The sequence below is a fragment of the Porites lutea genome, chromosome 1 (genome assembly GCF_958299795.1).
Source record: "Porites lutea chromosome 1, jaPorLute2.1, whole genome shotgun sequence".
Classification (NCBI taxonomy): domain Eukaryota; kingdom Metazoa; phylum Cnidaria; class Anthozoa; order Scleractinia; family Poritidae; genus Porites; species Porites lutea.
In genome coordinates, this window is record NC_133201.1 from 41,439,564 (window position 1) to 41,452,521 (window position 12,958).

Below are 12,958 nucleotides of genomic sequence, written 5' to 3' on the forward strand. Positions count from 1 at the left end.
CAATATATTTACCAGTATATTAGATATAACATTAATTCTAAGTGCATTGGTTTCAAACCGATTTAGTTCAACATTAGCAGCTGGAAAGGTAGAATACATTTTTTTTTCTTTACCAGCCACTGACCAAAGAATTGGATGAATATATTTTACTCGTTCGTGAGATGCTGGAAAGTGTTGTGTATTGCAGATCACGAAAATCGCCCAATGCCATGGCAACGAGTACTATGTATTTGGGCCACAAATATTTTAATCATATTTTTGGCTATGAGCTTTTAAAATTAATTGAATTTGGCTATATTAGAAAGGGGAAGGTGAAAACAAAAGAGCTCACAATGCTATGTTGATGGATTCGGCAATCAAAAAGATAATTCCCTCGTCCATACCGTGACATCCTAAATTGAGTTGGTTTTGAATCAAAACAATTCTATTTGAGGGATAACTGAATATCGACATCATCTCGCCAATGAAACCTCAAAATCACGCTTGTTAGTCTACGAATAACAATATAAACAGCTTTACGGTTGATATTAAGCCTACAAGGTTAGATCTGTGGCAACCAAAGTAACGCTCTAACACGAAAAAACAATTCACTTTGCGTGATGAAAGGGAAAGAAACGTGTAAAAGACGTGTTAAAAGGTGTGAAATTTGCACTAAGACCGCTGACCATTCGATAAACAGACTACATGTTTGTATATATGCGAGAGGTTTCAAAACTTATTTTACGGTCTTGTAGTTAACTATACGGATCCCTCGACCTTAGGTTACAAGTTGTTCAGTTGATCTACTGTGACTCAAGACGACTTTGTCAAAGGTACTTAAAATGATTTGTACTCTGTTAGTACGACACATTTTTAACAGTTTTATTATCGCCAGTACTTTACACTACAATTACTACCCCCACATATGTCACAACTGTTCTCTGTGATTTACAGCGTGTGTGATTATTCGTCAACTCAAATAACAGATGCTTCAAAGAAGAAAAGTGCTTCATTTAGTCAAACACAGTAGGGTTTAAAATACACATACATGATAAGCATATAAAATCGAAAGTACACTAAATGAAACTTTAAAAAAAATGGCATAAAATGGCGAAAGACCGTCGAATTAGCTAACGAAATCAATTAAAATATAATTCTTGCTTTTCCCATCGGACGCTGTAAAAAGAGACAGGTTGTAAACAAACTAAGTTGATCTGCCACCCTTTGATACAAGGTATCATAAACATTTGAGGGTACATAGTAAATGTAAGACATTGGGACACACGTCTGTTCTCTAAACTAAACGGCTGGATATAAAACACTTAATATTTTTTTCAGTTGAAGTACAGCTCAGAGAATAAAGAAAAGAAGAGTAGCATGGGTCATATCGAGGTTCAGACATTAAGTCCTAGGTCCGCCTACGACGACGAAGAGCCTTTGACTCAAGAAATGCACGAAAGATGCAGATACGTTGCAGAAGAGCTCCGCCTCATCGGAGACAGTTTAGAAACCAGCTACGTAGAGAGAAGGAGCATAAACAGATTTGCAAGAGTAGCAATCGGTTTCACGTTGCTGGCCATCTCTTCAAACATTGTGTTAAGACAAATAATTGCGGGTTTTCTGGCTCGTCAGTAAGTTGCTCTAAGCTTTCGTCGACGTTATAACGTTTACCCTGTTTACGTAATATTTTTCATGGCTCAATAGCAAGTGGTTGCCCTAAAGTCAGCAGGCAGACTTGAGATTGGAGTTATCTATTTTCAACGCAAACGGTGGTTAGGAATTAACCTTGATGTTACTTGTTTAAACCACTGGACAGTTTTGCGTAAAAGGAGTTTGGAAAAGCTGCAAGGCTTGTAGTACTGAATTAAGTGGCCGAATTCAGGCATATAATCACTGCAAAGAAGCAAGGGACATTTTTCACTACTGGCGTTTCAACTTGCAGTTGAGAACGTATTCAACATACTTCTAAGATTAGTAATCGCGTTTTTGAAGACGAAGAAACCCAGTATTTATTTTCAGAAACATTATAACTATCCAGAAATAAACTGTTTTAGGACTGTTTACCTATTTTTTGCGTCGTAATCATGATTTTCATGGTTATTCATTCTTACTAGAACGTATAGCCACAGAGAGTTAATAACATCAAATTTACAGTATCGTACACAAAGATATATATCTAGGATATTTCTTAACTATTATCTAATATATCATTGCAAGAACCATAAAGGTTTGTTTCATTTTAAGAGGCTGAGAAATGAGCGAGATAAGCTTGCGGACATTAAATTGAAACACCAAATTTGTTTTCAGTGTACACTGTAATTAGTAGAAGCGAAGCACTCAAAAACATAAACTTCACTCTAAAGCTTAAGATTGCTTTTTTCTGTTTTATTCCTAAATCTAACCCACAAAATTTCAAAATTATGCCTTCAAACTTTTTTTTCCGGAAGGCGATCTAATACCAAGTTAAAAATAACGGTGAAATAATCTATCCAGGAAAAATTGCTCTCTCGTGAATTGATTCTATGACGTCACTGAACCGCAGAATTTGCTTTAGTAAACAACGTGTCCAAAAACATCGATCCTCCGTGTTCACTACACACCGTTTTACCAATATTTTTTTTCTTCTAAGAAACCCAGATAAATACATCTTCCGAGGCTTTTGAATATCACTGTGTATATTGTTTCGTTAACGATTTTGTAACAAATATGGTAGATATCGCACCTAATATTATCTCAGTGTGCGCGGCTGATATCACTAGCTGCTAGACCCAATTCTAACCGTGTAAATCAAAATTTCTCCTTTTTAAGTATTTAAGGAAGTTGTATTTAAGAACTTGATTGCACATTCTCTCTTTTTTCGCCAGTTTCTTTTCTTCAGTTCTATATAGGTCAAACGTTTAAATAAAGTAAACCTTCTTTGAAAAAATTAAGAGAAGTGAGTTCAAACATGCCTTATAGCCATTGCCATTACTCTCCAAATGGAAAGAAAATCAAAGACATAGCCTTTAACTACAAAGTAAACTCCAAGGTTCCTGAGTTTAAACGTAGCTGATTTTGTAAACTATCATACACGTAGAATATTTTTAAAAGTATTAGACTGTATATATCCCACCAAGCGATGTCCATGATACATACCTCCATTTCTTTGTCTTAAAAGATTTTCACCGTCTGGGGGTCCTACATTACGAAAAAGTGCCCTACAGCTTAATATTTCGGCAGACTTGTAACTAAAACACTCTTTGAAAATTACTCGTATCTCCAATGTTCCATGCATCGTTAGAGTCAAATTATGGACTTGTATTTTTCTTCCAAATTTTAGCCTTTGGCTTGGGATCTCGAGCAGACGACAAATGGCTTAAAGGTAGACATAACTAATAAAATATGCATAATAGAACAATTTTGAAGAGAATGATTTGCGTAATAAAGACGTTTCCAAGGCTAGAGGTGTTAAACACCAGCTGTGGCCCCCTGAGTCTTGGAAATGAAACTGCTATTATTTGCATTTTAGAGTAAGATCATAAATTAAAGTTATAACTCTCTCTCTTTTTTCCACTATTGAAATTGACTAGAAATAATAAGAAAACATCTAGATATTATCTGAAATTTTAATACTAAGGCCCAGTTCAAACGTCAAACTTTTCATTTAAAACGTAAAACCTATTTGGGTCGACCAAAATTATAAAGGTTCGACGGTTAATTCAAACGTCAAAGTTTATTACAGTCGGAACCAATCACATTTTTATGATGTACAATGATCTAGCATGCTTGTCAGCCAAAATAAATTATAGTAATTTATACATTAGATTTGGCACATGAAAAATTCGACGTTTGAAACGGAGTCGCTCCACAGTCGAAATCACTCGACCTTAATTCATGGTTCGACCCAAATTAGACATAGCAGACTTTAGGGTCGTCCTCGGTGTAAAAACCTGTGAAGTTTTTCATTGTTTTCTAGCTATTATTTTCCTTGGCTCTATTGTGTTGACTTCTCACTGGCTAGCTTATTTGTATTAATTGATTTACGTCACTTGTGAGTTTTACACGTTTTTTTTTTTTACACCGAATATAAGCCGGACTTTATTGCCTCAAAACGTCGAACTTTTCGTGTACTTAATTGAAGGGATTTGTGGGTTCGGTACATGATCTATGAATAGTTCGACGTTTAAAATTAAACCGGACCTGATTCAGTTGGTCCTCATGACCACCAGGCTTTCTGTCTATTTATTTACTGTGTTTAATGCCCCGTTAACGCGTAGTTAATTGAAATCGCTCTCAGCATTTAAATCGCCGCTTGTAAGGAATTCGGATTCCGGAATCCGTGAAATTTTGCCTATGGAATCCGGAATCCGAGAAAATTTTGCTTGTGCAATCTGGAATCTTGGGCTTTGGAATCAGGAATACAGCTCAAGGAATCCAGAATCCCACTAACGATTGAAATCCACCGACAAAGACCGGAATACGGTACTTGGAATCCAGAATCCAAAACTGTCTTGGATTCCCTTAATAACAACAACAACAATAATAATGATGATAATAATAATAATAATAATAATAATAATAATAATAATAATAATAATAATAATAATAATAATAATAATTACAGTTCTTAAAAACGCATTCTTCATATTATATATATATGTCTCGATGCTTTTTACAACTAGAAGAGAGAGCTCTCACGAAACAGTTCGGTTTTCAAAGCCCTTTTAAAACTATCAACAGAGTTACTTTGTCTAATGGCAAGCGGTAGCTGATTCCATAACTTCGGAGCAATTGCCGCAAAAAATCTCTCTCCGTAAGCAACTGTATTAGTCTTGGGGATAACTAGGAGGCTGGAATCACTAGAACGAAGAGAACGACATGCAGGGAGTGTAATGATTCATTAATATACACCGGGGCAAGGCCATAAACAGACTTGTACGTAATCAACAGTAACTTAAAAGTTATTCTGTCATTAACAGGAAACCAGTGCAACTTTTTTAAAACAGGAGTGATGTGATAAGTCTTCTTCATGCACACAGTTAATCTTGCCGCGGTATTCTGCAATCTCTGAAGGTTCTCAATTTCACGAGAGGGAATTCCATAGTGCAAACTATTACTAACAACAATCCAATATCGATAAAACGAAGGCATGGACAATGCGCTCAGCATCCGCTTGCTAAAGATATTTTCTGATTCTGCCAATAGAATGAAACGAACGCGAAAGAGCGCGACGCAGGTGTTGTTGACAGAGGGAACAAAGGTGAGGTGTGAATCAAGCGTGACTCCAAGGTCTTTGACAACACTAGTAGGCTGAACATAATGATCACCGACTTTACTCGAACCAATCGGTTCAGCAGGTGAAAAACGCGAAGAGAAATTGATAATCTCAGTCTTTGACAGATTACATTTAAGCATATTGCATAAATTCCATAACATGGGGCGATTTTAAAGCAAGTTCCCATAATGATCTGAACACTCTTCCATAACGACAACTTGGATAAACTCTCTGAACTGTACGCTCAGCATGCCGATCTATCCGCTGGTTAATTATTTTCCGATTGCTAGCATTGGATACTGCTGAGGCTCCCGGGGGGGGGGGGGGGGGTACTCGATATATCCCTGGGTGGGGCGCGGCCCCTCATAACCTGACCCTGTTTAAGACAAATATCGCTGATTTTCCTACCCTGTTTAAGACAGAATTCCGATTTTTGATACCCTGTTTAAGACATTCAGAATTTAATATGTCTACTTTTCATTTTTGCTGATCAGGTCTTTATAGATCCTACGTTTTCCGGCATATTCGTTTGCGGTCCTTTGCAGTCCTTTGTGATAAATCGATGCCCTGATTAAGACAAAAAATGATAAATTCGATACCCTGTTTAAGACAAAAATCCCGAAAAACATACCCTGGCTGGCCGCACGTCCCCATTAAGCCCTTATAAGGGAGTACCCCCCCCCCCCCCCCCCCGGGCTGAGGCTATTCAAGCCGGTAAATTAAATGAGATGACTATTGCGGTCTGTTAGATCATCGGCCGGTCAGCGTAAAACGCAGACCGTGGGGCTAACGTACCCTGGTCCCAGAGGTTTTTCTTGAAATTTTCTTTCCGACAAAAGAATCTAATCATACTCTGACGATACGCGCAAGCGCGGCAGCACCTGCATCATCGATTATAACAAACGCCGCAAAAGTGAAAACGTTTGGCCTTATGATTTCGAATAAGGCACGCTTATTCTACGTAACATTACTCTATTCCTGTCTATTCTGACTTCTCAAACGACTAACACTACGTTATGAGCTCTGATATGAAATGATTTTGTCCTCAGATTAGAGCGGTTTTCATTTGAGTGTCGAAAAGTAATTGGTTTTGCACTTTCTACACGATGCGATTGGCTTAAAAGATTCGCGCCACCTTTTCATCCAATCAGAAGTAAAACCAAAGCCAATTGTGACGCGCTCGCATGCATTTTCCCGCGCTTTGCGTCAGCCACATGTAATTACTTCGAGTTTTGATTGGTTCAATGTATTGTCTGTGTCCTATGTGATTGGCCAGAGTAATTACTTTGGTTTTGGTTTTACGACACTCAAACGAAAACCACTCTAAACAGCATCAATGACGAAGCATTAAACATTCGATAGTCATGGCCTAATTGTTTTTCTGGTCTGTTTCACAAGTGTGAAAGCTAAATTTTGCACCATTTCTTTGTCTTAATAAGTAAGTTTACTTAGCAAATGTCATGCGTACATTTTTCTGACAATCGCTGGAATGGTCAATATGGTCATGGAATCTACTTCATTTTGGCCGCCATTAGACTGTTTACGTTGGCAAATACTAATAAAAAACAGTCATAAGCCTATGCGCTCCTGAAAATTGCAATTGTCCAGTAAACAAGATTTCAGCCGACGTCTGATCCAGAACAAAACCTATCTGGCTCTAAGTACTATATCAGGTTAAGAACCGAGAGGAAACGTGTGACAGTGATTGCAAACATGTCCAAGCTTCATCACTATTTTGATAAACGAGCTTGAGACATGTTCTATAGACAACCAAAGTAAATAATTCTTGCCGGCTGGTTAAGTGTACAGTCAAAATGAGATAGACAAAGATATCAAAGGCATTCATTATTTACTCTTACTAGACAATAGAGCCCAATCTTAACTGTCTTCAGTGAATAACAATGGTCGGTTCTGATCTGAATATGACGAAAAGCAAACAGGAGTTCAGACGACAGTAAATACATAGTGTTGTACGTTTATTTAAGTGTATCTTTGATACCAAAAGAAACGTAACTTCAATACGTTTATTGAAATGCCTTTCTTACTGTACGACCTTGCTACCTTAAGATTCGACTGTTTTTTCCAGAGGGTCACCATTGATCAGCTGATTAACCAGCACACGTTGTGTTCACCATCAGTTCATCTTTCATTGCATTTCTTTATCTTTCGCTACTTTGCATCGAGCTCAGTTGCAACCAAATGTTCCGCGTTTTTGTCCTATAGCAATTTCTGGTAGTATGGGCATTCCCCATAGTCTTGAATCGACATTGAATAATACCAAAAACATGGCAACAATACTGGGTGCAATGCTGTAGTGAACATCTGATTTGATGATAACCGTTAGCATGTGTATCACGTGTAACTGCATTTTTCGGCACGAGGCCGCGTGCTGCAAAACTACCATGACTTGCTGTAAGTTTTTTTTAAAAACGCGAGAGAAAAGCATCAATTATCTTTTTAAACACAAAGTTGGTCTCCGTATCATTTGTCTCATAAGACAACACCAATTAAGCGATTAGAGTAAGAAAAGGTATTTTCCGCGGATTACCTAAAGCCTCCTTGAACAATTTCCTGGTGTCTTACATCAAGATATAATAAAATCTCTTTAAGCTCTGTACTGTTCGCCCTTTCTTTCAAAAAGGGACCAAAGTAATTAACTCTTACTTGACTGACCGACTGTTTGCATAGCGAATTATTATGAGCAGACACAAGGTAGGGAGTCCAACATAATTATTTTGTACAAGAAAGTTTACCCATTCAAACCTGAATAAATTTTAAACGTCTGGAAAAGTTCTTTGTTGGTTAAAGACTTTTGTTTAATGTGAATTCCACTTTTTTATTCTCTCTAGTAAACAAAAGTTTCGACATTGAAAGATATTGTACTTCGAAGAAAAAACTAGAGCAAAGATTTTTCATTTGATAATTAGTCACACCATATCCATATAATTGTTTTCCAGATCTTCAATACGTTTTATTTACCTTAGTGAACATTAGGACCAATATAGTAAGGGGAGTGGAAAGAAAAGAACACTGTTGATCTCCAATGAATGAAATATTTTTCACGATTAATTAAACAAACTCTTAAAACCTCTAGCCCCAAATAAACTGCAGTTTCATGTCAAACCCATCACCGCGTTTCTACCAGGCCAAGTTTGTAACAGACACTAGCAAGACCGAGGTGATTAATTAAGAAAATAAGTTATGTGCAGTTGATTTTTTAGAGGCAAGAATAGTGTCGACACGAGCACTGGCAGATGCTGCGTTATCAACCTGGGCTCGACACAGATGTCAGTGTGTTAGGGCAAATATACATAATCATTTAACATAAGCAAATTTTGTCAACTTAACATTAGACCAAAAGCCGCCGTTCTTGGACTGAAGAAAGTCAGTTCTGAAAATTTCCATTAATGGCAACTGCTGCTAAGTGTTTGTATAATGTCAATAAAGTAAACAAACTTAGCACAGGCTAAAGGGTCTTTATTTCCCCTCAGTTACATACCATTTCGAATCAGTCACCACAACCTGGACTGGTTTTCAAATTAAAATAACAAAATTGTCAAACAAATGTTATCATTATCGGCCTCCAATACGTATCTCTAACCTCGAGCAACAAAAAAAAGACGGCTCAAACGTTTGGAAAACTATAGAGGTTATGACAAAAAAGGTGTCGAGAAAAAGGACCCGAACGTCAGGGCTTGAAGAGCCTTAGTTGGAATATAAACAATAAAGGGGTCACACAGAATTAATTATCACTTTTTATCAAAAAAAAAAAAAGTTTATCAGTGCCAAATTCTACAGCTCAAACTGAATTTGAGAAAACTTCCGATCAAGATGATCTTTCTTCTGTAGCTCCGCCTGCTTGGAATCACAAGCTGAGATCTTACTGTAGTTCTGCATGTTATCGTATATTGAACAAGTTCGGCAAACAGTCGTAGATTAAAGCCTTCGTATATTTTAAATTCAAATGAGTCACTGTAATTTTGTTGTTCATAGATAGTATAACATTTACATCTATGTATTGTTTCCGGTATTTCGCTCTAATCTATATTTTGCTCTCACATAATCGCCTAACTTTGGACATCTCAAACTAAATATCATGACCACATTCTATTGTGGAAAAAAAAAATTCTGAGTCGTGTCCTAACTCAAAGAAATGTCATATGCAGTTTCTCTGAAAAGCACATTAGGTACTGTACACAGAACGTCATGTACTTAACTATTGAGGTGCACCCTGACAATAGATGCAACCTCATCGCTTTGTAAAATTTAAAACACTGGCTATTTCTTCAAATGAAGGTAGTTGGTCTTGGCTGCGAAACAAAATTTCCTTCGAGGCTGCTGTCATGATCAGATGTGAATTATTTTAGGTCAGCTTATGAATTGCAGCAAATGATGTTTATTGTTTTCCGTTTGCCACTACACTTAATGAATCGGATGAAATATATTTTCCGGTCCTTTGTTGTCAATCTTGAGGTCGTCCAATCTCCTTGCTTCCATTTTCTCTAAATCAAGGCATGGCCTCAAAATTTTTATTTTCTTTTTCAAACTCCCCCGGCACATTTTGTTCCTTTTCCTCCCAGTGTCGGCTTTGTCGACTTTTTCCTCAACTAAGCCGGCTGCTCGAAAATTAACCTCTGCACTATTCGAGTTTTCTTGCATTTCTTTGTCCATTTCAGGTGTTTTAGTGTTGCACAAAAACAGCTCTCGCAGCTCATCATCGCTCGAGCTTGACTGGTCAAATCCCTCCTCCACTCTGCCATATCGAGTGTTTAATGCATCCTTTTCATACTCCCTCCCATCTCTCTCAAGTTTCACCGCATGATTTCGCCTCAAATTTCGTTTGTTGCTAACAAATTTAACGATGCGAACTTCATTGACAAGCTTCGGTGTTTCTCTGAGAATAAGAGGCTGCAATTTACGGCTTACGATGTGTTGTTTGATCCCTTGAGCCCCTCGCTTATTATATTTGCTGTTGGTGGGTGTCCTATCAACGATGCCAAGCCAAGTATCGGCAAGGTGGGACGAAATTCTGACATCAGAAGCGCTGTTGTCTGGCGAAATCTGAGTGGAGACGAAGTTTTTTTCAGTTCGTTGAATTAAGTCTTCGTCAAGGCTATGTCGCCCCAATTGTTCAGTGAGGCTTTCGACGCGGGTTACGTCCGCTACAAGTGCAGCCATCGCTGTCTAGCTAAATTCACTTCGATCATGTAGTGTGGTTTAATCATCAAATTTTTGCGTGCGATGAGCGAGCCGAGACTGTGTCGATATAAAGCTGAGTTTAAAATAGTGTCCCGATGGGGAAGCAGAAAGCAAACTTCATGATGTTTTTGCATTGTCGATGTGACAATGATAGTATTTGCGTTTAATTCAAAAAGAGTGAAGCAATGAACAAAGCCATCGCTTTCTATTGGCTAAACGTATTTTCTCATCTCGTGTTTTAATTACACGCGAAATAATGAACATGAAATTTTAATGATCGAAATTTTGATTTCGCGAACAGTTTAAGAAGTGAAAAATATCTTTAATCATAACTGCTATGATGAGGTAACGGACGACTCAGTTCGATAAATATCTCTTTTTATGCAAGGTAAATCTATATGTTTATAAAATCGCAATGTTGTCCGCTAAATAACCGTGGAAGATCACTTTACTGCTTCATAGAGCCACCGCATTAACTGACAAGTTCGTAATTTTAGAGCTAAGGATTGCTTTTTAACTAAAAGAACTCTAAGAACTCTTTTTGTTAAGTCTAATAATACAATGCCCAAAACTATCCAGGAAGTAAATAAATGTCTTTCTGTGCGGACTTACCTTTTCGAAAAGAAAAGACAGACTGATATTGAATTTCGAAGTTACTTTCCGTTTCGATGTAATTTATTGCTGAAACATTCAGAAAACATAGACAGGAACGCAACTCATCAAGGTGCCTGGCTGACAGACATAATATAACGACTTCACTGCATTTTCGTGGTTTTATTCTTAGTCGGCCAAAACTAGTACAGAGATAAATCCGAACGCCTTAATTGGAGCTTTTTTTATAATATCCGTAACGGTCAGTTTTTGTTTAGTGTCTTAGAATTTTCTTGATCTTTTTTTTTCTTTTTAAGTACCAGAAAAAGAACTCCCCCCCACCCCCCCCCCCCCCTCCAAAAAAAAGATGCAATAAAGGTAACGAGTAAAACTTAAAGACTTTGCTCGTGAATGAAGATTACTGATCTTATAGTTCCTGCGGTCTTACTCAATGTTCGCGTGAACATTTTAATTTTGTTTAATCTTTTTTCCCGCCACTATTTGCGTTCAATGGCGCCAGGTCCCGCTGTTTATTTATTGTGGTACTCGGGTGTCGTTTACTTTATTGATAAAACAGCTATTCAGAGCTGCAGAACACAGTTTGAGTTTCGCCGGAAAGTGCTAAATTTTTTGCTTCCTTTCTAATTTCGTGCACCAGACCGCCAAAACAGTATTACAGAGAAAAATGGGTATCATTTATTTCATGAAGAGCCAAAAAACTTTCAGCAATATGTAACTTCTAAAAAAGATATGTCTTATTGACTAAAACGTCAAATAAAGTTTATTCTGTAAATGAGATTTCCTATACTAATAATATTTTCAATAATTGGTTGCTAAGTGTTTCTCCGAGGAATGGATGAACCTCGATGTTAGAAAAATGTTAGACCGTTCACAGGACTGATCTGTTTTTTTTTTTAATTTTTGATTATTATCATCATTATTATTTTTCACTCCCTTTTTATGGATCTCTTTTAAGAGTTTGTTGTAACAAGAAATTAGGGTACCGCTCGCATGATGCCTTGATGTCAGTATTCATACTGCAACTTAAATTGAACCGTAAAAGAGGTGCATGGGAATAAGACTTTGTCCTTGACAATAATAAATATCTAAACATGAAGGCATCCAGTTCTTTAGGGCCAAAATACAAAATGCATACCCTTTATCATTTTGGTGGAAATCTGTTTACCGAATTCCCAGTTTAATTCCGGTGTCAAAACACTTGTTCTGCGGAAACGCCCGAGCAATTAAAGCAATTTTTGTGTCACTAGACATACCCGCGACACTCCCATATGACTAGCAACGGGGATGCTCGTCGGAAATTTTGAACTAAACCCCTAAAAGAGAAGAATCTAGCCGTGGCCCAGCCTTTTTTTCGACCTCTAAAAGAGACAATTTAAACTTTGATTACATAAATCGAGTAAATAAAACGAATTGAACATATTAATATAATTTTTGGATCAATTTAGGTTTCCGGGAAACCGCCCACCTACCCCTTCCCTAAACTAACATTAACACTTAATTCCCACTTAAGGCAAAATGTTGGCTTAGGGGAGGGGTAAGTGGGCAGTTTCCTTGAAATCTAAATTGGTCCTAATTTTTTATATTTCTTCGCGTGCAACCCTAAAAGAGACCTTTACGGCTAAATATAACGGCGTTTTGCCCAGAACACCCTAAGTGAGACCAAAATCCGACATTTACACCCCTAAGCGAGACGGCGAGCATCCCCGCCCTTTTCATATGGCAGTCCCCCCCCCCCTCGGGTTGTCATCCCTACTACCCATGGCATCGACATCACTTCCCTCTGGTTCTACTCTCTTCCAGCCTAAGTAAATGTAGCCGACCTTGACAAGGATAGCAAAAAAAATTCGATATGGCGATTTTTGTTTTCCGTTTTTTAACCTACCAAAAACGGGACATTTCACTTCCGGTGGGCTA

At 37.6% G+C, this 12,958-nt stretch overlaps 2 protein-coding genes across 2 annotated transcripts in view; both read right to left on the minus strand.

The window, feature by feature from the left end:
- LOC140951189 (uncharacterized) overlaps positions 1 to 12,958 on the minus strand; it is a 54,064-nt gene that overhangs the window by 39,411 nt on the left and 1,695 nt on the right. The gene's annotated exons all lie outside the window — the stretch shown is intronic.
- On the minus strand, positions 8,455 to 10,754 carry LOC140951179 (uncharacterized). Its single transcript, XM_073400409.1, has one exon. The coding sequence runs from the start codon at positions 10,409 to 10,411 to the stop codon at positions 9,656 to 9,658; it is 756 nt and encodes a 251-aa protein (XP_073256510.1). The 5' UTR covers positions 10,412 to 10,754; the 3' UTR covers positions 8,455 to 9,655.

Coding starts and splice junctions, on each gene's coding strand:
- LOC140951179 (XM_073400409.1), bottom strand. CDS start 10,411: ATGGCTGCACTTGTAGCGGACGTAACCCGCGTCGAAAGCCTCACTGAA.